The sequence below is a fragment of the Gossypium arboreum genome, chromosome 8, assembly GCF_025698485.1.
Source record: "Gossypium arboreum isolate Shixiya-1 chromosome 8, ASM2569848v2, whole genome shotgun sequence".
Taxonomy (NCBI): domain Eukaryota; kingdom Viridiplantae; phylum Streptophyta; class Magnoliopsida; order Malvales; family Malvaceae; genus Gossypium; species Gossypium arboreum.
Window position 1 is genome coordinate 6,724,656 of NC_069077.1, and position 26,007 is coordinate 6,750,662.

Below are 26,007 nucleotides of genomic sequence, written 5' to 3' on the forward strand. Positions count from 1 at the left end.
TTTACTTTTAACCTATTGTCGACCCAAAGTTGACCAAAGCGTGAACCGGCCACGTGGCACTTAGAATTCACTAAGCCTTTTTTAACTTTTTTAATACTATATATACTATATTGATTAAAATGTAAAATATATAATATATAAAAATTAAAAATATGTTAAAAATAATTCTTTTATAAAATTTTAAAATATATAATTATAAATTTTAAATTTTAAGATAATATATAAGAACTGAAAATGTTATAAAAATTAAAAAGATAATCAAATTTCAAGTAATTGCAAAAAACCCTTGAAATTTAAACTCTTTTAGAATTTTAGAATTATATATTTTATAATTTTATAAAATAATACTCTTTTTTAAATTAAAATTTTTATTAATTTTTACAGTTATTGTACATTTTTAATAATATTATTAATTTCAACAATTTACTTTCAATTATCATATATTTTTGTAAGTTTCATTTTTAATTTTTATAATTTATATTTTTTCTAAATTTTATATATTTTTATGCATTTTTATGTATTTATTTTCTATTTTTAATATTTGTATATTTAATAGAAACAAAGTCGCTTTGTTATTGACTATAAGATCTTTTTAACATCCATCATAAAAAGACCAAAAATATAACGAAAGCATACATACATTGAGAGGTGATTGATACTTCAGATACCAAATTGAGACACAAAAAAAAAAAAATTTAGGTACAAAGTAAGAAAATAGGTATACTTCAGGCCAAATCGTGTATTAAGCCATTACAAAACTTCTTTTTTTTCCTTCTCTACTGGGGAAAGCCTGAGGTGTAGAACATATAAATTACAGTCAAATGTTTCTACACAAAAGACCAGTTTACAAAAGAGAAAGCCAAGCAATGGACAGTGCTTTCATCAGCTTCAAGGACTTTCCAAGCAACTGCTTGTTCATATGAGACATGGCGTCCCATTGTTGACATGCAGATTCCGGCTGGTAAGTATGCCAATCCCTGTTTAGAGAAGGTACGAAATTTTAGCCAATATTTACGAATCGAAAACTTGGTTGAAACAAAACAATGCTATTTTAATAGGGAGTATGGTGGTGTTGTTTAGTTTCAAACCTCCTGCATCAACTTGGCAAAATCGGAGCATAACGTCTTGCGTCCAGTCTCATCAAATATTTTATCCAATGTGATGTCTTGTAGAGCCATTAGAGTTGTCTCGAGCATGTCAAGTCCGGCTTGATTTGCGAAGATCATAACCGGTAGCGACTGCAAGTCCGAACAGAAACATTAATAAAAAAATGCAGTTTTCTAGATTTTTTGATAACATTGTTGCCGTACCTTCAATGAACAACACAATACGGCATCCTGATGTTGCCAGAGATTCTTCAATAACGAGTCACCAACAGGTGGTTCAGGTCGCAACAGTTCTGCCCCAAAATGGTAACTGAGGAAATGAGAAATGAAAAATATATATTAGCACTACCAGAATCATAGAGGATGGAAAGAGCTGATTCTGCGTAAAATTGAAACTTCCAGTATAGCAAGTTAGCAAAATCTAGTGATTTTTGAAACGTTGAAGACTCGCCTATAACTCCGGCAGATCCAGTGAGCCAGTGTAAGTGCTTCCGGAGAGCTAGGAGATTGCTTTGGTCCAACAGCTGGGATCAATCCCGATGGAGATATGGCAATGGCAATCCTCTGGACAGAAGATATGATGCTACGGACATATTGGTGTGCCATGTTTGCTACATTATCCTCAAGATTGCTATCAAAAGGGAACTGGAAGGCAATTGTCAACACTGATCGGATGTTTGGACATGATGGGGCATCTACTGCAATATGGTTCGTTGCAGGCCCCGGTTCAAGACTAGAAGTAAGATCCAAAGTTCGATTTGTTGCCAGTGAATCTTGTGTATCGGACTGTAAAACAATACAGTTAGCACTAGCAAAAAAATATGAGTCCTATTATGGCACTTATTATGTCGTATTTCAATGGCATTAGCATTTTTATAGGACTTTCATCTCATTGTCTCAAAACACCAAGGAAAAAAGATCAAGTGAAGTGCAGTGAAACCTAACTGATTTTGTATCCAATGGTATAACACGGAATCCCGAAGGTAACAAAGGAGCATCATCCGGGAACATCTCATTAATTGGAGCAAACAAAAGCTCAGAACAGCCCCCCACGGCATTCTCATCAATTCCGCTGCATAGCTGCGAAGATGATAATGCAGATATATTGAATTTATATATACATACGCAAAGTCAAATTCAATCAACACATTTGGGCATTCCATACAACTTTAAAATATGAGGGCAATTTAAAGGAACTGAGATCATATTAAAACAGCAGTGAGTATAGATTAAGGCAATTAATCAGAATACAATTTATCATAAACATCAAAGGCGGTTAAACGAAGGACCTCTGCAAATGCAGTCACGGATGGTTTCAAGTAATATGAAAATATTGATTTCATGATAAACATGTTATAAAACTGGTAAGATGATAAAAAGTGTGAAGTTCAATATTCTGATTTAACATGTAATTATGTAAATAAACATCAAAATTCAATATGTACCTGCAATAGATGAATGTCCCTTGACAAGAAGGCATTGTCTTCTGCAAAAGAATGGCCTTCGAGTCTTACAACTTCGAGTAACTGATGCACAATAATTACAGAATTAGCAAACCTTATTGGAAAAAGTTACAAAGTGCTTAATACTCACATATCATAAAATTTTAAAATCGCCTGGGAGGAATAGAATGATCACATAAGAGATGTACCTCTTCGTGCTCAATCGTGTGGCCAAGTTGCATTATGATCTGACTCCCAGTAAACCTTGTAGGCCTCATCCCAGGATAAGCATATGATCCGGCCTTCAATGATGCAGCAGAATAAGCGTCAACGTTGAAATCAGCCCACTCTGAACGATGCTCCCTAAGGAAGCGAATAAGCACAGCAGGAGAAACATTCTGACAAAAAAAAGAAGCTTTAGAGCCAAAGGCATGGTCCGGAAACCTTAATTACTAAACATGCAATTTCATTAATTTAATATAGTTGTTTTTATAGATTATGGGATTGGGTTCAGTTTTCAGCGCCTTTTTAGAACTCACTTGGATCAGCATTGATGCCTTTGCACAAAGAACACCCCCAAGTAGCGGAAGAGCATTGACAGGATTCGGAGTGCTGTTCAAGCTCTTGTTTGAATTAATTGCAATTATCACATCCTCGGCACCATCACAATTCATTATTGACCATCCATCATCATTGAATCCATTTATTGCATCGTTGAAGCCTCTAAAAAGTATATGATAGACAACACAACATTTCAATGAAACAACAAACATGGAACATCTCATAATGCAAATAGAAACAGGGATTTTATATTCAATATTTAACATAATATTCAGCTACCGGCTTAATCTTTGGCTAAAAGTTCTCAGGACAGCTGGCTGCCTGCCTGGACCATAAACCACCTCACCACTTGTCTCCTGAGCAATCTGCCTAACGTAACGTAGTGCCTATGCATTGATCAATTAATCAGTACTTCCAGAAAATGCCTTTCAAGGCAATAAAAGATAAAAACAAAGAACTCTTCTTTATATTTTGGAGTTGTTTTAGTGTTTAGACTACCAAACTCGATACAATACATGCCAAAAAAGAGAATTAGCACCAACTGTAAAACATGAATCTGCATTTAGGTCCTTCGGTTTAAATGTTAAATGATCCATGTTTTACAGTTGCACTAAATTATTATTTCACCTTTAACTAAGGATTCTACTCACCGCAATTGTCATTTTCTGAGCAACCACTTTTGATGATTCGTAAAGTGGGCGTAGCACCTCTGGCACACTCCATGCCTGGAATGAGGAGTTTAGTAATTTAGCCTTACCACAAAAGAGGCATCTGATGAATACCGAAAAGAAGCACCTACTTATTAGAAGTCCTACCTCGAGATTTAGATGGTCAACAATATGGACTATTGATCCTCCACCCTCACAGCTTCTGATCAAGTAGCCACTAGGGAGCATTTCAGCTCTCACAAACTGAGCTGCAGCAGCTGCATTTGGGCCGGCACCAGAACCAGAAAGAGACCTCTCACAGACCTTGGAAAAGAGAGCATAAAGAGAAAATCCCGTCAGCATCTCTAATCATGTTACTCTCACAAAGAATGCATATCAAATTACATGGACCTTCAAGGAGGAAAATAAGAAGTTCAAGACAAGCATACCACGAGACTGCCATTCTCTAAAGTCGTAGTGTATCTTAAAGTCCAAAAGTCCCTTGCAGGAGCCAGCGTAGTTGGAGCAAACATCTAAACAAATCTCATTTTAGTCACCCCTCGTGTCAAGAGGATTAACATTGATAAATACAAAAAAGATATAAATCAAAGAATGGTTCTTCTTTGACCTGTGTGTATATAAGCTCAATTGTTCCGCCATTGCCAGCTCGAAACATGGTGAAAACTTCGAGGTTCCGGCAGTCCCGGAACCAAGATGGCCGATCTTTGAGAATTTCCACAATCTATAAACAATGACTTAAGGGTTTTGCTCAACTCAAATAGTTCATGTGCAATAACGAAAATAAAATGCTTCAAGTATTTATAGTGACACTGTAACTCATACCTTAGTAGGTTCTAAACTTACAAGACCACAGGCTCGGGCCGCCACTCCACTACAACTTTGGGAAATCGCAAATATCCCAACCGAATCCGGACCAGGCTGAGAACAGATTTAAGTAAATGAGCATAGAAACATTTCCAATTTGTGACACAAGAAAAATAGCATACTAGATGCATACACAAACCTTCATCCCAGGCATTTGGACCCAATCTACAGCAGTTCCTGTAGCCTTAGAAAGGAACTCTTTTAAGGTCCCCTCTGCAATGGACAAGAGTCTACCAAGAGCATAATGAAATCAAAACATGTATTATGTCTACATATAGAGAGGGGGGACGGGGTTCATTGTAGCTAATAATGGAACTTACCCAGCAGGGTTATTGGCATCTTTCAGTGAATGCGACGGAGTGGTAACCACAGAGTCACAGCTTGCATCATTTGTTGATGCCTGCAAAGCAATCCCAAAATAAGCAGCGATTATGTTAAAACACCTAAAAATGGAACAAGCAGAAAATGCACAATCTTTGTTTATAGCAAAAGGCCCGAGTAATCCTCTAAGACAAAGAAAGCAGCAAAAAGAACAAAGCCACAAAAATGCACAATTTGAGGCAAACATCACAGGGGAGCATAGGACACAATATTCACATATACCCATGAAGACAAATTAAAGACAATTCTCAGGAAAAAAAAAAAAAGCCAACACCAAAAGAAGTATAAAACAAACTAAGTTACTATATACAGTACCATGATTCAACTGAAAATGCACATAGAGGACATAAATTATCACATGATACATTTTGAAACAGTACATTAGACTACAATGCAATGGAGAAGATGAAAAGCAAGAGACTAAAAGAATATACATTTACAGTATGCAGTTGTTGCTTCATATACCCATTCTCGTTCACCAGCTGAGACACCTGTTTTTGCAACCGATCATTCTCCTCCATCAACAGCTTGTTCATGGCATTTAATTTCCTATTCACCGTCTGCAGCCTTGAAGCCTCTGTTTTTTGCTTATCTCTACATCTGCACGCCCCCAATGATAACAACCCCATTACCGAAATGTTCTAAAAAAAACAACTTTTTTCAACAGAAGACGAAAACCAAGTCCTACCGGCGATTCTGAAACCAAACTTTGATCTGTTTAGGTTCAATGTTGGAAAGAATGGGGCACTCCCTTATCAACTGTTGCCGACGCAAAGAACTTGGCTTGGGGCACTCAGCATACACTCGTTCTAAAGCTTCAACTTGCTCAGCTGTGTACCTAACATACTTGCCATTATCAAGATGCTTGTTGATGTTACTGCCACTACTGCTCTCCCTGTGTTGGGCCACCGCCATAGCCATTTCTTGCTAAAACCCAATCTTTCTTATATACGAAGAACTGATATATATATATATATAGAGAGAGAGAGAGAGAGAGAGATGAAGCTGTGAGCTGAGTGATAAAAGAGCTGCTTGTTTTGAAGGAATTTTGCTTCAGAACTAAGGTTCTTTTGTTTCTTGGTAAAGTCCGCCCCTTTTATATATGATGTACGCAACAAAAGGGCATATAAAGAACGGGGAAAGCTAAAATGAGGAGTTTCAATTTGAGACAACCTCCTCGAGTGAAAGCCAATTCGGGCGGGGGGGTTGTTTGCCTTTTTATGTTTCTAGCTGATGATGATCATCAGTCAAGCTGCTGATGAAATGAAAATAAAATGGGTCCCAAAATCTGAACTAAAAGATCCAACTTTGATGACAATTTTTTTAAATCTTTGATCCCAATATCAAGCAAGCTCGATTTCACTGAAAAACAGAAGGTCTTTGAGAAAGGCTATATCTCAAGAATATGAGAGCCTGTAAATAGTATTAGTAAAAAGAGGCTGGTCTTTTGCAAAAACCAACCACACAAATGTGAAGAGAAACTGAATTGCAAACCATTTTGAAGAAGAAGATGAGTCTCGAAAACACAAAAAATATTTGAACTCTCACTAAAAGGGGTTTTTTTTTCAGAAAAATAAAAACACAGACAAAATATAATGTTAGAGAGAGAGAATGAGAAGGAAAAAAGTTGGAGGGGTTGAAACAGTAGTAAGAAAAAAAGAGAGCTTGATTTGCAGGCAAACCGACAAAGTTAACAGAGATTATTATTATTTTGCTTTATGCTTTGCTTTTTTTTATATTTCAGTTAACCAGCTCACCTCATTTACTTTACTGCCTCTCTTGTCTATATGAATTGACATGTTATGTTATCCCTAAATCTTCTGACAGTAAATAAAATCTCACCATTAATTAACAATCTAAATGAAATTAGTAATAAGAAATAAAAGTTAGGGCCGGAACCGAGAGACTATGATCCCCCAAATTTTTTAATGTCTTTTTATAAATTTAATAATTTTTAGTTATATAAACAATTATATCAATCTTCACGTCACTTAATTTTGACTTAATTGACAAAATAATTACTTTGATTTTAATTTGATTTCACAACTTTTAAAAAATAATAAATCAATCTTTTTTAACCATTTTATGTTATAGAAGTAACGTAAAAGTGACATGGCATCCTACTATGTAAACGAACCAAATTTAAAACCCTAGTTGGGTTGGGCAGTAAAAGAAAAAAAAAGTCGTAGGAAAGAAGAATAAAAAGAAGAAGAGGTGAAGAAAAAGATAAGAAAAGTTCTAGAGTGGTTAACAGTAACATAAGGTTGTGGATCGCGATGACGGCAGTGGGGAAAGCTTCACAAAGAACGGTTTCAGTAACGAGTAATGAGAAATGTCAAGAGCTTTTCTTCACCGTATCTGGCCAAATGCACAATTTCATCTCATCTCAGGTCATCTATTCTTCGTCTTCTTCTTCTGTTAACTAGCCACATCGATAGCTCAGATCGTAGAGCATTTGCACCTGATGCTTTGGACGTAGAATTTGTCATGGTCTAGGGATAAAACGGTATGATTGTTGCTGTCATAGTCGAGTTTGAACCGATGGTTGTCGTATTTGGGATGTTGGGTTGGTAATTGAAAATGGTAGCTTATTATGATATTTCCACAAACAGGTGGGTTGCAATATTTACTTCTGGTTTTAGCGACATAAGATTGGAAGTTGTGGTTTGGCGACACAACAATGGCGGCCACAAGGGCATAGATCGGAAGCTGTAATTTGGGTTTTGGCATGACAGAATCTGGATGAGGAAATATTGGAAGGTAGAAAATGAGGCATTGATGGTAGAGTGAAGCAGATCATTATATTTGAAAATAGAGATTGTTGGGATAGAGAAAAAGAAGTATAAACATATTGGGTCATTTACGCAAAAATAAACATGTTGGGTCATTTACGCAAAAATAAACATGTTGGGCCATTTACGCAAAAAGTAAAAATATTGGGTCATTTATTAAAAAATAAAAAAAGGACAAAAAAATAGTCACTCAACTTGTCTCGTCCAACGTGGCAAGTTAACTGGCCACATAAACTAGTTAACTGGCCACGCCAATGGTCCCGTTAAGTCTGTAACGAAAAATGTTAATGGGTGACTAATTTGTTATTTTTCAAAAGTTGAGTGACTAAATTGAAATCAAAGTGATTGTTTTATCAGCTGCATCAAAGTTAAGTGATTGTTGTAGTTTACCTTAATTTTTATGTCAAATGAATTTCTTAGAAATTTTATATTTTTAAAAGCTTTTTTGGAATTTTTTAGAATCGTCATCAATTTGATATAATGTGTAAAGTTGATGGTCAAATTTGTAAATTTTGGACTAACGTTACACGAGCTGGCCACAGGCTTGTGTGACTTATTATTGGTATGCTCATTGGTTTCACACGGCACCAATTAGTTACATGGCTACCAACACGACCGTGTAATTATTGTTGATAAATTGCATTTTTGACCCACATGACCACAATGAGTTACATGGTCTATTCGCACGGCCATGTGACTCCAGCTCCACATGGGCTCAATTTATTATAGAGTTCATTCACATGGCCGTGTGACTCTAGCCACACAAGACTTCAGCTTTTCACATAGCTAGGGGACACAATTGTGTGATCCCTATTTGTAATAGCTTGTTTATTTTACAGCATGATAAAATTAGTGTGAAAGTTTCGTCAAGAAATCTTATTGTTTAAATGGTTAATTCAGTAAAAATGACTAAATCGCGTAAAATGTAAAATGCATGTTCTATTAGTTAAAAGTATTAAATAGCTATGAAATTAAATTGTGGGATTCCTTATGTTGAAATTAAACCATGGTTAAGGTTAGTGGACATTTATGTCCATGGTTTATGTGAAATAATAATGTCTTATTAAAGGTTATTAAGGTAATTGTCAAATAAAGATTACTTAAATAAAAAAAAAACAAATGAAAGGCTTCCATTAACATCTTCTAACCGAAATTAAAAGAAGAACAAGAAGAACTAGGGTTCTTCATTCGAATAGGAAAAATTCAAGCAATTAGGTATGTGTTTTGTTCCGTTTTTAATGATTTCTATGTTTTTTAGATCGTTGTTTCGTATTCTAGCTAGACCATACCCTAGATTTCGAAACTGTTAAAGATTTATCATGTTGCCACTGTTGAATGCTTGAGTAATTTGATGATTTATGATAGATTTGGAAGGTTTAATGTTAGATTAATAGCTTTTGTAAAGTGATTTTTGACAAAAATGTCAAAAAGGTGTTAAATTAAGGAAATGTGAAATGTGGTGGTTAAAAGTGTGAATAAATTGAAAATATTGGTTGCTAGTAACATGTATTAAATTTGGTTAGGCATGGGTTTGTACTAAATCGTATGAATTTGCAATTTTATGTGAAAGGACTAAATTGAAAAAAATGTGAAATATGTGGGGCAAAAGTGAAAATGTGTTTCGAAGTATGTTTTGGACTAAATTGAATGAATAGATTATCGAATAAGTTAATTTTGAATATATTTAGATTAAGAAAAACGGAATTCGGATCAAGATTGGGGAAAATGAAAGTTATCGACTAAAAGGCTTATTTCGTCGTTTATACATCCGAGGTAAGTTCATATGAATTAAGAATTGTAATAATTATGCTTTTAATGCTTTGATATTTCACAAATTGTATATACGATACTACAAATATGTTCGAAGACAAATCGGTTATTTGTGGCACTTAATGTGCAATTTGACATAGCTTCGACTATATATGACACTTAGTGTGCGAGATCAAGATACCTTCGACTATATTTGGCACTTAGTGTGCGATTTAAGATAGCTCCGACTATGTACGGCACTTAGTGTGCTATATATCGAGTATGGCACTTAGTGTGCAAGGCATTGAGTAATCAACGACATTCTGTATATGTATGAACTTGTTATGGATTGGTACATGTATGTACATGTATATTATGAGCTTAAAATCGAAGAATTTACAAAGTTTGTATATAAGCTTATGAATAAGCAGTTGAAAGGTTTGTTAGTAATCTTAAAATATATGATAATATGTTTATATTGATGAATGTTGTTTTTGTGATTAGTTAAGTTTATATCATACGAGCTTACTAAGCTATGAAGCTTACTTTGTGTTATTTTTCTATGTTTTATAGTGAATCAAGGCTCGCTCGAATTCAGGAGTCGTCGGGAACATCATCACACTATCAAACATCTAAGTTGGTACTTTTGGATTATACATTTTTGGCATATGGCATGTATAAGCTAGATGTGGTATTTTGGTTGTGATTATAGCCATGAGATTTGGCTTGTAAATTGTATATGTTTTGGTTTGTATATATAGTCATGAGTGATGACTTATTTTGGTATGTTTGGTATGAATGTGGTTATGGTTTCATAGTTACTAAAATGGTTACTTATAAGAAGTTATGTGAGTGTGAAATATGGTAAATGAACTATATAGATTGATATTGTTTTGGTATGTATTTGGCTAAGTAAATGGTAGTCATTTGAGATTTGGAATAGATGAAATTATAATTGCGTAAAATGAACATTTGGTTGATGATTTTAGCTGCATAATTGTATGATGAAATGGTACCATTTTGGTTGTTTAGGTGAGCATGAATAAGGGTGGCAAATTGGCCTTGCAAATGGCCTATTTTTGTCCACACGGGCGTGTGTCTCAGCCGTGTGTGACATATGGTCTTGTTACACGGCCGTGTGTCCCCTGTTGATGAAATTGAATTGAAGTCAGTATGCTCCACACGATCTCATACACGGGCGTATGACTGGCTGTGTGGTACAAGTCAGAATACTCCCTAATTGGCACACGGCCTAGCACTTTGGCCATGTTGCATAAGTCAGTACACCCTACAGTTTTAGCATAGCCTGGCATACGGGCATGTGCGGCCACTTCGAAGGGTATACGGGCTAAACACAAGGGCGTGTGGTTGGCCGTGTGACCAAAGTCAGTATGTATGCCCTATTTCCACACGGCCTAAGACACGGGCATGTCTGGAACCGTGTGAGGCACACGGCCTGTTCACACAGGCGTGTGACCCTTTTATGGTTGAAATTTTTCTAAGTTTCCAAAATTTTCATATGTTATCTGTTCAGTCCCGAACTACTTCTAAAGCATGTTTAAGGCCTCGTAGGCCCTTATAAGGGACAATGCGATTGTGTTGAATGATTTATGAGAATGAATACTTTATATTTGAGTTATGTATGTTAAATGTTGTGAATTGATCGGTAATACCTCGTAACCCTATTCTGGCGATGGATACGGGTTAGAAGTGTTACACTATTTTTCAAATTTGCCTACCTTTTTGCAATAGTTTCAAAATGATCCTTCATTAATACTAGGTTAATTTTAGAGCCTTCATAAGTTTGATTTAAATCCAATTTTGATTTTATTACATGAGTTACTGTAAAAGCCCATTTTCAGTAAAATCGGAACTGTGGTTTTGGGACCACAAATCCCAATCAGAAAGAATATTTATTTTAAAATTATTTTATGGTCTACTGTATGATAGGAATATTGTATAAAAATTTCGTTAAGAAAATTTTACCGATTACATGTTTAATTGATAAAATGACTAAATTGCATAAAATGAAAAAGTTGAATTCTAGTAGCTATAAGTATCAAATAGCTATGGAATTAAAAATTGGAGGTCCTTATATGGTAAATAGACCATTAAGAGGAGTTACTAGATAAGTATGACGATTCACCCATGGAAATTTAAGAAAAGAAAAGGACTAAATTGGAAAGTAAATAAATAAAAGATAAGAAATAAAGTAAATATCTAATATCATCATCTTATATCATCTTTCCCAATTAAAAGACATGGAAACCCTAGTTTTTGGGTGTTGAGTTCAAGTAAGTTGTTTTGGCTTAATTAGGTATGGATTCTCATCTCGTTTTTAGTAATTTTCATATTTCCAATATTGTAATAGTTTAATCTAACTATTTTAGGGATTAATTTGTAAATTTATCAAAGTACTAACGTTTTGCCATGGATGAGTATGCATGAATTATGAAATTTTATGGTAGAAAATGAAAGGTTGTTGATAGATAAACAACTTTTGTAAAGTGATTTTTGATGAAATTGTGGTTTAGAGACTAAATTGAAAAGTTGTAAAATTCATGGAAAAATTCTAAATTTTGTGAAATACATGGGTTAGGGACGAAATCATAATTAAATAAAAATATAGGGGCAAAATGGTAATTTTACCTAAGATGTGAATTGGATTGAATTGAATATGAATTGTATTAAATTGAATTAAATTTACTCGTATAGATCCGGATAGACCAAATACGGAATTGGATCAATGAAAGGAAAAAGTATCGGATTAGTAGATTACAATTCACGAACACTTGTCAAGGTAAGTTCGTGTAACTAAATTTTGTATAATTATATGTTTGAATTGCATGTTATATATGTGAATGGTGTAAATGTCATATATATGATATTGATCACATATCCGATAATGTCTGAAAAATATAAAGTCTCGTTTAATAAATGAAATTCGATGGATACTGGGTTCTCGTATTAGTTGTGGTCCTGCATATATTACAGACACATCACAGCTCGAAAGAGCATCCCGTTACTAGCCCTCTCAAGCTTCCCGTTATATGGTTCAGTGAGCTTCCAGTTAATAGCTCTTCGGAGCATCTCGATTGGTTGTCATTTTGCATGTGTTGTAGACACACCACAACTCTTATGAGCATCCCGGTATATGGCTCTTCATAACCTTCCTGATTAATGGCTCTCAGGAGCTTCCCGATATGACTCGCTTGAACTTACTGATATATGGCTATCCGGAGCTTCCTGATTAATGGGTTTTTGGAGCTACCTGTTATTGGCTCGCATGAGCTTCTTAATTATGACTCTTATGAGCTTTCTATTATATAGTTTGGATAAGCTTCCTGTTACATGGCTCACATGAGCTTCCCGTTATATGGCTCAATAGAGTGCTTCCCGATTATGTGTTTTAATGAGCACTCTCGAAAATGAATTGACGGATTACTGATTCATACACTTCATGTGTAGTACCGTGTATCCATCGATATTTCAAATGGTTCAACGGACAAAGTTTTGATATAAGTTAAGGTGAAATCTAAATGAGATACTGCCTGTATACACCTGAAAACACATGGAAATTTGATATTTGATGAGCTCATCCCTTATTCTTGATATTCACATGAAATACATGACTAACATGTTGATGAAGTTGTGTGTTTAGACTATTAGCTAAATTGCTTAGATGCATTTTATATGCTTACCTTGAATGTAAATGAATGGTAAGCTTATTTCTCGTTATACAAACTTATTAAGCATTAAATGCTTACTCTGTTTTATTTTCTCTGTTTTATAGTAGCTCGGAAGCTCATTAAGATTGGAAGCTGGTCAAAGACACATCACACTATCCATCGGCTCATTTCGGTATAAATAGTAAATTAATTTTTTGTTATAATGACATGTATAGGTTTAAATATCCAATGTTGGCATATAAATGTTTTGGTTGTAATTAGCCATTGGAATGGCTTATAATGAATGTGTTTTAATGTATATATATGAGATAATGTCATCTTTGATATGAGTGTTAAGTATGGACAATTGATAGTAAATCTCATAAGTAAGCCTAAATGTATTTTTGGTCAAATAGGTAAGTTTGGATATATGGATTTATGAAGTAATATGTCATGTATAAGAATTGATTTTTGGCTTGGTTTAAATGTCTTAGATTGGCCGGTGTATGTGTTAAAGTGTTGATGTAGGTGGAAAACTAATTGGGTGAAAAAAGTGGCCTCGAAAATGGCAATTTTTGTCCACACGAGCGTGTGTCTCAGCTGTGTGTGACACACGGCCTAGCTCATGGGCGTGTGTTTCGGCCATGTGTCCCTTGCATCTTTAAATTTTCAAAACATAATGCTCAGAATTGATCACATGGCCTGGCACACGAGTGTGTGGCTTGGCCGTGTGACCCCTGCACCTATTTAATGCTAATTTTCATATTCACACGGCCTAGCACACGGGTGTGTGACTTGGCCATGTGACCCAAGTTATGAGAGTTACACAGGTACGGACACGGGCTGGGACACGACCGTGTGCCCTACTTTGAATACCCAATCGGCCTGAGACACGGGCATGTCTCTTGACCGTGTGGCCCATGTCTTAGGCCGTGTGGCTCACACAGCCTAACCATACGTGCGTGTGTCACTTGCACCCTCGAAAAATTTTAATGTTTTGCGAAATATTCTCTGAGTACCCAATTTAGTCCTGTCTTGTTTCTAATGTATGTTTTGGGCCTCAAAGGCTCATATAAGGAACTTTAAGAATAATATCTAACATGAATATTAAATAATATGAAATGCTTGTATTTGATCTGTTTATTCCGGTAATACTTCGTAACCCTGTTTCAGCGACGAATATGGCTTAGGGGTGTTACTTTTATATATTTGTACGTGATTATTTAATATGAAATTGAAATTTGAATTATAAATTGTGCGTAACTATTCTGTAATTGACTATAGCATCTTGTTGTTCGACTTCGGCAGCCAAACCGAGTGAGGGGAGTTACAATTTCACCCCCAACGACCATAAATATCCACAAACACATTTCTTGGTATAAATACAAGTCAAAGCCACATCAAGAGATAATAGATGAACATTTAAGCTTAAATCTCAAGAGAAAAACCTTTAATTCATTATTCTCTTTATTTTCTCTTGTACATATCTCTAGGAGCTTATTTTTATATCTTTGATCATTATCATTTTCCTTTGTTTAGAGTTCAAACTTGTAAATATCCACCTTTTTAGAGGTTGTTATTATTTATTTTTCATTTCATAATTGTAAATTGGGTTTGAGTTGAGTCATAAAATTAAGAAGAATTTTAATTTAGCCATAAAAACTAGGGGAAGAGTTTTATCTAAGCTTTAAGAAAAAATAGTGCTATAAAAGTTATACCTTCTCATTGAAAGGTATAACTAAAAGTAGTAAGTTGAGAAATCTTTAGCATGGAAAACTAAGGTATGGAGGTAGACAATTGAGTTCGAATCGCTATAAATTAAAGTGTCCAAAATTTTCTTCAATTTCCTTATATAGAATCAAAGCTAGCTGTGTCTGATGAAGTTGATAGTAATGTTCTTGCTTTCGATTAGGGAGATACCCAAAGTTTTCCCGCTCTGGAAGGGCCTGGGAACGAGGTAAGAGATGTTTTTTTTCAGATGATGAACCAATGGTTCACTCGGTTTATGGGAGCTACCCCTTCAACTCCACAACTTCAAATCCACCATCCACCTTTAACTGTACTTCCTATGACACCTTTTTGTCCTGAAAACCTAATACAGTAACTGTTAATCGATCCCCGATCGATAAAATTCGTAAATATAGAGGATTATATCAAATGGTGATTTAGAGGTACCCAAGGATGAATATGATGGGAAGTTGAGAAAAAGAAGGCTTAACTCAATGTCAAGGTTATACACGCTCTCTTTTGTGTATTAAGGCCAAATGAGTAAATAGAGTGTCTTAATGTCAAAATTTCAATGAGATTTGGGACAAGCTTACCACCATTCAGTAATGAACAAACCAAATCAAAGATTGGTCTATTCACTACTGACTATGAGCTTTTCAAGATGAAGTTAGAAAAGAACATCAAAGATTTGTCAAATTAACTCATCAATATCATTAATGGACTGAAGACACTTTGAATATTTATTTTAACAATGAATTGGTGAAAAAAAATTCAATAGTCTTCCAAGTGATTGAGAAGCTAAAGTAACAATTGAGGTATCTAAGGATGTGAATAACCTTTCACAAACAAGATTAATATTTAATATTTTAAAATATTATTAAAATTTCAAATTTTATTATTAATAAATTAAGATTTAGCTTTATTCAAGTTAAATTTTATATAAAAATCAAGTTACTTATAAGTAAAATTGATCATAAGGCAGACTTACTCACCCATCCAGGTTTGATGGTCTGCTCGAAAAGTGGGAGAGTTTGGAAAAAATATAAGTCCAAAAAATGGGCTTGGATAAAAAATAAAGCCCATTTTCTAAAAGGGTCAAGCCTCGGGTAGGATCTTTTTACCTAGTCCCAACCTGAATTAGTTGTTTTATTGTCATTTTGTTATTATATTGCTACTATTTTGTTGTCATTTTGCTTTTATACTGTTACTATTTTGTTGTTATTGTTTTATTATTAATTTTAATACTATTTCAGAGGCACTTGCTTTCTAAGTTGATACTATTTTAATATTTTTAGTGTATTGATGTATTATATTTTTTTAAAATGTTTTTTCTATAAAAAATAATCTAAAAAATTAATAAGGTCGGGTCAAGTTTGGGTAGAATTTTAAGATAATTTTTGGGCCAAGTTCGAGCCTAAAAAATGAGTTTAAAATTTTACATCGATCCGACTCGTGATCAGGTCTACTTATAAGAAACTATTTTCTATAAGATAACTTGTGGTTTTCAAAATAAGAAGCCATTTTTCAAAAATATATATTTTTATTTCACCACTAAATTATTTTACTTGAAACAAATATAAAAAAATACATAAATATTTTCACAAGTCATTTTGGCTAAATTTTATATAAAAAAAAGTTTATTTAAAAAAATTAAGGTTTAGGCCATTTTCTGGGATATTTAGGAAAATAAAACTATTTTGAAGAGAGAAAGTAAAAATGCATCCTGTTAGACGTGCTTTCGTCTAATATGGCAGGGAAGGGCTCATTTTCACAACGATAAAATTTCAACAATCACAAAACTCCAACGGCTAAAAGACAACTAGTTTATAACCATTTTCTTCATTTTTCACTTAAATCTAATTCCCTCAATTCATCCATTCTCTCAAGTTTTTAGTTCTCATTCTCGCAAACATACGATGGAAACGTGGGAACACACCGCACTCAACCACAGAGGAATGGGATGAAGATGGAGATGAAGCTCGATGTGAAGATGAAGACGATAGAGATGAAGAGTCGAAACCCCAACTTGTACGAAGAAATTCGTTTCGTAATCAATACCCATCGAGTTGTGGCACACATTCGGCCCGATGATACCGATGATTTTTTTCCACAAAAATTTTGTCTAATTTGTATTATATTAATTTTTTTTCCATCCATAATGTAGTTGATATCAATAATGCATACTTATTTTTTTGTAATCTACGGAAAAATGAAAAAAATTGCTTATGTTGTATCTCAAGGTATTTTACATCAATAATATATCAATATTCACAATTTATCAAAAATGAGAAGCAATGAAAAAAATGAACAAACTGTCTATCAAAGGAATGAATAAATGTGTTAATGAGGTCTTGTCCTCAATATTCCACCAAGTGTGGACATGGTGGCCTCGTATGCCCTGAGTTCCTACAATAATTGCATAACCTTGACTGGTTTGTCCTCTCCCGAATATCCTCTTGTCGCGTATCCAAGTAGAAGTAGACCGACCTTTTGGCTTGCAACACAACAGAATATTCGATATCAACTCAAACGAAATGTTCGATACAAACGACCACATACTTTCATTTAAGATCGATGAGAATTCAAATTTTCATTCGTTATACATATGTTCTAGTTTGTACACTTCGTCAACATAGCTCATATAATCTAGTCGTGTCAAGGCACGTGCAGCAATTGTTTTAGAAAACGGCTAAAAGCCCTAAACCTTTAAAAACCTTAAACTCTTAAAAACCCCAAAATCTTAAAAAAATGTCGATGAGAGAAAAAGTGAACTCGTGCATTTTCATTTTTTCTCTCTAAAAGCAACATATTTCCTTAAATGTTTTAGAAAATGGCCTAAACCCTATTTTTTTAAAATTGACTTTTTTTTTTCAAATTTAGCCAGTCATTTTTCCATAGGAAAAAGGCATAATGATTTTTTTGGCCCTCCAACTTTATAAAAAAGTTATTTTAGTCATTCATTTAATTTTTTAAAAATCTTTTTTAGCCCTTAAAATTGCGTTATTTGTCAAATCACCCCAAAATAGATGAAAAAAATCAATGTTTATTAACCTTGTTGACGCTGTAAAAATATGGATTGCCATGTGAATGTCACTTTAACAATGAATTATTTTTTAAAAAATTAATTTTTAATTAAATTATTAAAAATTATATTTTTAGGTTTTATTTTTCAAAATTAATTAATTACTAGCATGATATACATGTGACAATTAATGTGTATGTCATGTCAATAAAATTAACAAACATTAACATTTTTATTCGTTATAAAATGATTTGAGAAACAATATAAATTCAAAAACAAAACATAAGTTTTGTTTGGAAGACAGGTAAAAGCATTTTGTAGTAGAATGAAATGGCATAAGATAGCAATAACAAAGTCAAAAGGGTATTTGCATATATATTAACTTTAGGCGATGGGATTAATATTCTTCCACTTTCTCCCCAATCCCCACAATTTCTGTTCATCTTATTTTTGTTTTTTTCTTATTGGCCGAAAGGGCTATATAGGTGGAGGAGGAGGGTTACTATTTCATTTTGCCAGTGCTTTTGGGCCCATTTTAGTTGAATTATAAAAGCCCACTTCCTTCTCACTATTTAGCTTCAAAATCCGATTTAGAGAATTTAAATACAAATATTAATCTCAAGAAATTACTTCAGAGAAAAAATAGGAATTTAATTTTTATTATTCAAAGTTTGAATTTTGACCCATTTTAATATTGTAACTTATTATTTTATTTTTATATATTATATATTACATAAAAATTAAATTTTTAGCAATATATTTATACTAAAATATTAAATATTAAATATTAAATTATTTATATTTAGAATTTTAATAAAAAGTATAAAATTATTAAAAGTGACAAAATATATATTTTAAAAAAGTGTAAATTTAAGAGGAATTCAAAATATCCATTTATAAGTATAGATGAAGTAAGAGAAGATTATAAATCCAATGGTACTTGAACGAGTACAAATTATATTAGTACTTGACCTAACACATAAATCCCTCTAATCTGGGAAAAAAAAATGAAAAAGGAGAGAACAGTGACGTGGCATTACCTTGAAAGGTTGTCCTAGTTGAAGTGGAAATTTGGTCCCACACAAAGGTCAGCCACTTGATCACACTCTCAAATTTGGACCATTCAAAATTAAATTGTTGTGACATAAATACATAAGCTGGCTGCTTATTGTTTCCATATGATTTTCTATTCTTTTTGACATGAAACTTCACCTTACAATATCATGAAATCTAATTAAAAATATTGTAAGTGCTAAATTATGTTGATATGACTACAAACATTATGATTAATGTTTATGAATGAATGTGCTGAAATGAGATATCATGGGTCACCCACTCTACATTTACACAACCATTTTTGAAGTGAAATGATAAATATTTCAATTTTCCCTATTTCAAATTTGCATCAACCTATGTTTTCATTCTCATTATTTTTAATAATAATTTTTTAGTCGATGAATTGTTTTTTTTAAATTTATTTTAGCTCTTAATTTAATTTGTTATTTTTTAATTCTTAAAATTAATCACCATAAAATAAATAGAAAAATTAATGTCTATTTAATTTTGTTGACGTGACATACACATAGATACCACGTTAGTAATTAATTTTAAAATTTAAAAATTTAAAAATTATTAAAATTATAAAACTATAAATATTTTTAATATTTTTAAAATTAATTGCTAACACATCCACATGATAAACCATATGTATATCACATCAATAAAGTTATTAGACATCAATTTTTTATTTATTTTGAGTGATTTGATAAATAATATAAATTTAATAACTAAAAAGAAAAAAATTAAATAGGAGCTAAAATTACTATTTTTAAACTTGGAAGAGAAAATAAATCATTATATTTTTTTTTGTTATTCATGTCTATTTTGCAATGTATTCTTATTACACATCCAAATTACAATACTGTTGAGATCATAAACCAGTGTGAGTGTGTGTCTTTGGAAGGTTTTCATTTGATCAAAACTGCAGGCTTTATAAATGTATAGAGAGAAAAATGGACGGAGAGGGCTGGATCAACATGTTTGTAAGAACATCAAAAGAGTCTTGTGGTTTAGTTCAAGGAATCAATGAAGATAGCTGAGGGCTAGGCTAAGGCTAAGGCTAAGGTTAAGGTACCCCACTTGCTTTATGTTTCACAGTTTTCTTTTCCCCACTGGACCTTTGATTAATTTACCTCCCACTAAATTAGATAGTGCACTCACATACCCCACGTCCAATTGCCATTCTGTGTTTTACTTTATCACCTACTTCCTGCCTGCTGAAATATGCATTACTTACTTTCACAGCAAACTTTGACTTTGTTGTTCCGTGGTTTCAATACCTTTTTTTGCGAATATATTCATTCATATGTTAAAACCATTTTGGCTGTGAAGGAAGGAGAAAGACAGGAGGGCAGCCAAAGGGACTGTTAGAACTGCTACTTAGGCTCAGCCTGTGTTAGGGGGCTTTATGATTTTGTCCTTTCTTGCTTCTCTAAACCAACAAAAAGAGGCATTTAAAAAACAAAGGCCATCACATCATCTGTTTTGTTTTTGTTTTCGGTTAGATCCAATAGTCAAGGACCAATGACAAAGACATTGCATTTGGGTCAGTAAAGATGTCTGTGGGAGGGGGCGGGTTCCTATCTTTTCAACTGTGTGTAACAATAAAGAAAGTCTGTTCTGTTTTTCTGGTTTACAGACCAGTTAAAAGGGTTTTCCTTTTTTCTTTTTCAGATGATTGAAAACAACCTATTTTGTTTGGTTAGGCAAAATTCTCAACTTTGGTGCTGTCAACCCCAGAAAGAAAAGAAAAATATCGGTGCTATCAGCAAAGCCCTTAATATGCAATGTGTGTGTGTTTTTTTTAACAAGCCAATAAACCCTTTTGAAGTTTGAACTGATTGATTTTTACTTTGTCCTCTCACAAGGGGGGCCACTTTCCAGGGAATTAAGGGCTTTCGAGGTCCCATTGGGACCGACCATCTCTTCTACAATATTTTGCTATTCCCTTCTGGATTGTTTCATACCCTTATTTTCAGCTTAAAATGTCAACTTTCTAATTTCTTTTTCGGTATCCTTTAGTCAACTACACTCCAAATCTTCTCTATTCATAAGCTTGAATAAGAATGGCCCTGGATGATAAAAATAAGCTAAATAAGAAATCAATCTAAAGATAGTATTAACTTTAATTGTAATTATATATGACTGCTGATACTAACTTAACCTGCAGAAAGTTTAGTTTCTAAGAAAACAAAAAAAGGATAGTGAAGGGGTGGAAAAAACACAAAGAATAAAGATAAAAAGCACTCATATGATGAGGTGACAGAGTAACAAAACAAGCTCGATTTCAACACAACCATGGCTCCTGTCTTAATGCCTCCTTCACTACCATCAGATTTTGAGTTGTTCTAAACTCTGTACTGTCTCAGATTCTTGCAGGTTCTTTGTTTTTGTGTTCGCATCTTCCTCTATTTGAGCATGTGATTTAGTGGCAGTTGTGTTGTCTTCGTTTATAACTGGTGGAGTATCTTGTTTTCGTACTGGTGGAGAAGCAAATACTGGAATTGCTTGCCTAATAGTGACGGGTGGAGGGATACGTAGCAATTGGGTTGGAACTGTAGATGGTGGCTGCTGAGGGGTAGCTGCACATTGTGGTGGCTGAGAGGAAAGACCCGACTGTCCTTGCTGAGTAGGAACTGCAGATGCTGGTGGCTGAGGGGATACTGCAGATGGTGCTGGACGTGGAGGCGCAGAGAAAACAGGCACAGCAGTTCTTATTGTCACTGGAGGAGCAATGCCATGGCAAGGTGTCCTGAACTGTTGGATGGGAACATATGGAGCTGCCCCAGCCACAGGGAATTTCTGCATACGAGGCCCACGGCTTTCAGGTGCCTGCACCAATGGCAGCATGGGCTTGTCACTTGCTGTTGCTGACATAGATCTGTTTCGAGGAACCACCTTCCGGCAAATAAACGGAAGGATTTTTGAGGTGGTAGCAGGAGGCTGTGGACTTGTTGGTCTTGGATTCTGAATCGGAAACTTCTTTGTAAATGGTATTGGGGCAGTGGAGGAGTTCGCCATAGCCATTTTTTCCTTTATGCGGTAATTCAGCAATGCTCGAGCTATTGTAATCTGTTCAAGCTCATCATTGTTCTCCGGCTCTGATGAAAAACTTGCAGTTTCTTTCGCCACTGACAAAAAAGAAGACAATGTTATTCAGTTTTAGGGTCACACTACTACTTACTGCATACAGCATTTTTAGGTCAGCTCAAACATGAGGAGATTGATAATTCTTCTAACCACGAAATGGACTCACATTGTTTCAGAGAAGTCCAAGCAGCCATGGCAGCATTCTTTTCCGCTTGTTTCTTGTTCTTAGCAGATTCCCCGGTGAATGTGATTCCAGCCAATTCAACTGTTCCCGTAAAAATGGGTAGATGCCCAAGGCCTGATCTAAATGTTGTATACTGAGGCAATGGAGCTCCAACTCTCTGCGCGATTTCCTGTAAGAGGTTCTTATAAACCCCCGTCTCGTCCTAACATCATGAAGCAATATCAGTATCAAGCTCCACAAAAGAAACTCCATAATCTACCCTTCTTTTAAATTTGAAAGTTTTCTTATACCTCTATGAACTGAATGAGATGACGACAAATTACCAATATCCAAGTTCACCCACGTTTTCTTATAAAAAAGGTATTAACCTCTACAAACTGAATGAGATGACAACAATTTACCAGTATCCAAGTTCCTCCACGGACTGGACACTATAAGCTGAACACAATTTAAAGTACACAAACTACTTCTACCGGGGGGTGAAAATCGAACAAATGTGCAAGCAACTTAGCAAGATAGAACAAGGCCAGAAAGGTATCAGCCAATAAACATAAGTAGCAACAACCATCATAGATGATGTATGAGATGAACATCTAAAATGTCTCTCATACATACTTTGTAGTCCTACGTAAACATACTTTCCGATCAGCTTGATCATAACTATATACTCCTCTTTCACTACATCTATAGTTCACATTACAAATGCACTAAAATTCAAGTCTCAACAAGACCGAGTCCAACGGTATATTAACTTAATCTCATATCAACATTTGCTAGATTAAGCCTCTAAATTATCTCTGAAAAGTGACATCTTTAGTTTTTGGAAGATTCAAAATTTACACATCTGCTTAAAGCAAAACTTCTTTTTATCCATGGAAGAAAATCAGACCCCCCCCCCAAAAAAAAAAATAAACAAAGCATTTCATTTGCATTTTACATTTATTTTTCTTTGTGGGGTTTTTTTTTTGGGTTGCACCGACAAGTGCTCCTACAACTACTCGAATTAATTGAGTCTGCAGGAAATTAAGACGCCTTTTTTTTTTAAAAAAAAAATTAGAAACATTAATTTTTGCCCTCTCTACGGTTATTTCTCCAGACAGTCAACTGAGACGGCCGGAAAAAAATTATTTTTTAATGACCGGAATACCCGTGATTAAGCCATTAATTACACCAATAAAACCCAGATTATTGAAGTACAGCTGTTTCCCAAAATATGAGAATTATTTTTTAAAGAAAGTCACAGTTGTAATTAATTATGGCATTCAATACCTGAAGAGAGAAACTTCCCCAGTTCCCATTGTTCATTTCCATGGAAATTAATTAAAATTTCGCTTTCATCACCTAAAAAGTCAAGAAAACCCCCCACTGCCTTCTGTTAATTCATTAACCCCGAAGGACTTTCCGGTAATTTCCACTCCTCTATCCTCCCCCACCCCAACCACCTGAATTGAACCTCCGGTGAACGTGGTTTAACGCCGATCACCGTCAATGGCTCAACTTAACAAACAAAAGAAAAAGAGCTTCGTAAAAAAAAATCCTCCCCCAAATTTAAGCCTTAAATTAAGAGACGCATATTAGCAAAAAAAAAAAAAAGCTTTGAGAAACTTACTAGGATTCTAGCGGCTAGAGAGTGAGAGGGTCCACGACTAGAGAGGGATTGAAGGGCGACCTCGGCGGCTGAGTGTTCTGCTAGACGGAGAGTAGAACAATAGTGAGGACTCTCAAAGGTTTCGCCGTTAAAGTTAACGGTGGCCTTGAACCTCGGTGCGTGGTCTGGACCTTCCCTAATGCACGTGTAGGAAGGAAGATTAAAGCAGCTCCTCTGGGCTAGCTCTTGAAGCTGATTTTTATACATTTCTCTAAAAAAATCTTTTCTTATTTTCACCTTCTAATTTTTTTTAAAAAAATATCACTCTTCTTCTTCCTGGGGTTTATCTACTTCGGGTAGAATAGGAAGGCAAAATGGGAGAGGACCCAGATCGGGTCGGGTTGACATAGGAAATGGGTTGTATGAAGATCAAGGTTTTTAGGGTTTTTGCATTGGAGAAGAAGAAAGGTGGAGGAAAAAAAAAACAAAGAAAAAAAAAAGGTGAATTTTTTTTCTGAAAAACTGAAATCAGAAAGGAAGGGCTTTGCTTTCTAGGAGAGAGTGTATTTTAATGGGATATTATGTATTTATTATATTGCTCTTTAATTATTTATTTATTATATTGCTCTTTAATTGCTGGGGTCAACTGAGCATTAGGCTGCAATTGCATGCATGCATGGATGATGTATACGAGTTGTGTATCTTTTTTGCTGGATTTTCTATATTATTTTCCTCCTCCATCTTTTTTTCATTTTAATTGATTCAATAGGTTTTGTTGATTCAATTAGTATCATTTGATTTTTTAGTTGCTGATTCAGTGGGTTTATTGATTCAATGAGCAGTATCACTTGAATTATTTGCTTAGTGATTCTTCGCTCATTTTGACCCAACAAAAATTGTCTTCGTGGATGAAAAAAATGGGATAACTTTGCTCGCATCAGGGGTTGACAGGACGAAATTTCAAGTTCAATAGGAGCCAAAACTATTATGGAAGAATTAAAATTAAACAAAAAAACTTCAGATTATTTTGAATTATCAGAAGAACCATGGGCAGAGATTGAAAAGTAGAAAACGAGTTTCATGGATGTGATGACTAGAATTGAATGTGTGAAAGTTACAGCTCAAAATTAATTAAAGATAAACAGAAAACTAGTATTGAGGCTATTTAAACCTCGCCATGCTAGGTCTGGCTAGACAGTCCAAACCCAATTAATGACTGTAGGACATTATTATTATTCCCACTATAAATTATCCAACTACACTTCGTGTAAAAAGACGAAACACAAAAAATTTAGATAAAAAAAGTTTTCTTCACAAATAAAAAGGATTTAGCTATATTTGCAAGGTTAACTAAAATTATCTAAAAGAAAATTAAAATGATTTTTTTACAATAATTGAGAAGTAATAAGAAAAGATTATTATTATCCCATAATAATTGTCAAAAAAAGTAATAATGGTTCAAATAAAATAAAATAATAAATAAATAATGGGGTGATCACGTGAGCCAATGAATTAAAGTATTATTGGGTTTGGTTTTTTCCATGATGAATATGAAAAAGAGGTGGCCTAGGCCTGGCCTCCATGACCACACCATATATAGTAGTATAGTGCACTCTTTTTATAAAAATAAAATGATGATGCCCCCCAGTCAGAGTCAGAGCACCTGGTCCATGCACAATCACCAATATACCCTGCACCTTGTATTTCTACTTTATTAATTTAATTTTCCTTTTACATTTAACATATTAATATTTTTATTAAGTAAAATTTAATGCATATATATCTTTATTTTTATCATATTTGCATATAATATAATTTTTCATACCATATTTTAGTTATGGTTTTAAAAGTACTCGAGTTTATGAAGGAGTTAATGGTCATTCCACCAAAATAAAACAACATACTAAGATTTCATTATCGTGGACTAAGTGGGGAGCAAACAAACTTTAATGATAATGATAATTATAATCTCCAGAATTGAATCCATGAACTTTGACCAACTTGAAATGACGAAATTGTCACCAACGAATTTCAAAGACGAGTTTTAATACTCGGTGGGATCAAACTCAAAAACTATTTACGTTTTTGTGTTTTATAGCAAAAAC

The 26,007-nt window shown here is 34.1% G+C and overlaps 2 protein-coding genes across 3 annotated transcripts; both read right to left on the bottom strand.

Moving 5' to 3' along the window:
- Positions 1-649: 649 nt before the first annotated feature.
- Positions 650-6,774, bottom strand: LOC108467628 (homeobox-leucine zipper protein REVOLUTA). The gene is made up of 18 exons (XM_017768339.2): positions 5,711-6,774; positions 5,457-5,622; positions 4,962-5,041; positions 4,781-4,871; positions 4,600-4,695; positions 4,385-4,498; positions 4,206-4,289; positions 3,925-4,080; positions 3,760-3,834; positions 3,389-3,495; positions 3,088-3,271; positions 2,758-2,946; positions 2,552-2,632; positions 2,052-2,186; positions 1,558-1,892; positions 1,311-1,416; positions 1,089-1,238; positions 650-977 (listed from the first exon to the last, which is right to left on the bottom strand). Exons 1-18 carry the CDS (start codon positions 5,941-5,943, stop codon positions 828-830), a joined length of 2,532 nt encoding a protein of 843 aa, XP_017623828.1. The 5' UTR covers positions 5,944-6,774; the 3' UTR covers positions 650-827.
- A 14,357-nt stretch (positions 6,775-21,131) lies between these two features.
- Positions 21,132-24,493, bottom strand: LOC108470183 (double-stranded RNA-binding protein 2-like). Of its 2 annotated transcripts, none has more exons than XM_017771449.2 (3): positions 23,924-24,493; positions 22,297-22,516; positions 21,132-22,171 (listed from the first exon to the last, which is right to left on the bottom strand). In XM_017771449.2, exons 1-3 carry the CDS (start codon positions 24,167-24,169, stop codon positions 21,372-21,374), a joined length of 1,266 nt encoding a protein of 421 aa, XP_017626938.1. In that variant the 5' UTR covers positions 24,170-24,493; the 3' UTR covers positions 21,132-21,371. The 2 variants fall into 2 exon arrangements, with proteins under 2 accessions (XP_017626938.1, XP_052874202.1); XM_053018242.1 differs by lacking the exon at positions 23,924-24,493 and adding an exon at positions 23,584-23,886.
- Positions 24,494-26,007: the final 1,514 nt, after the last annotated feature.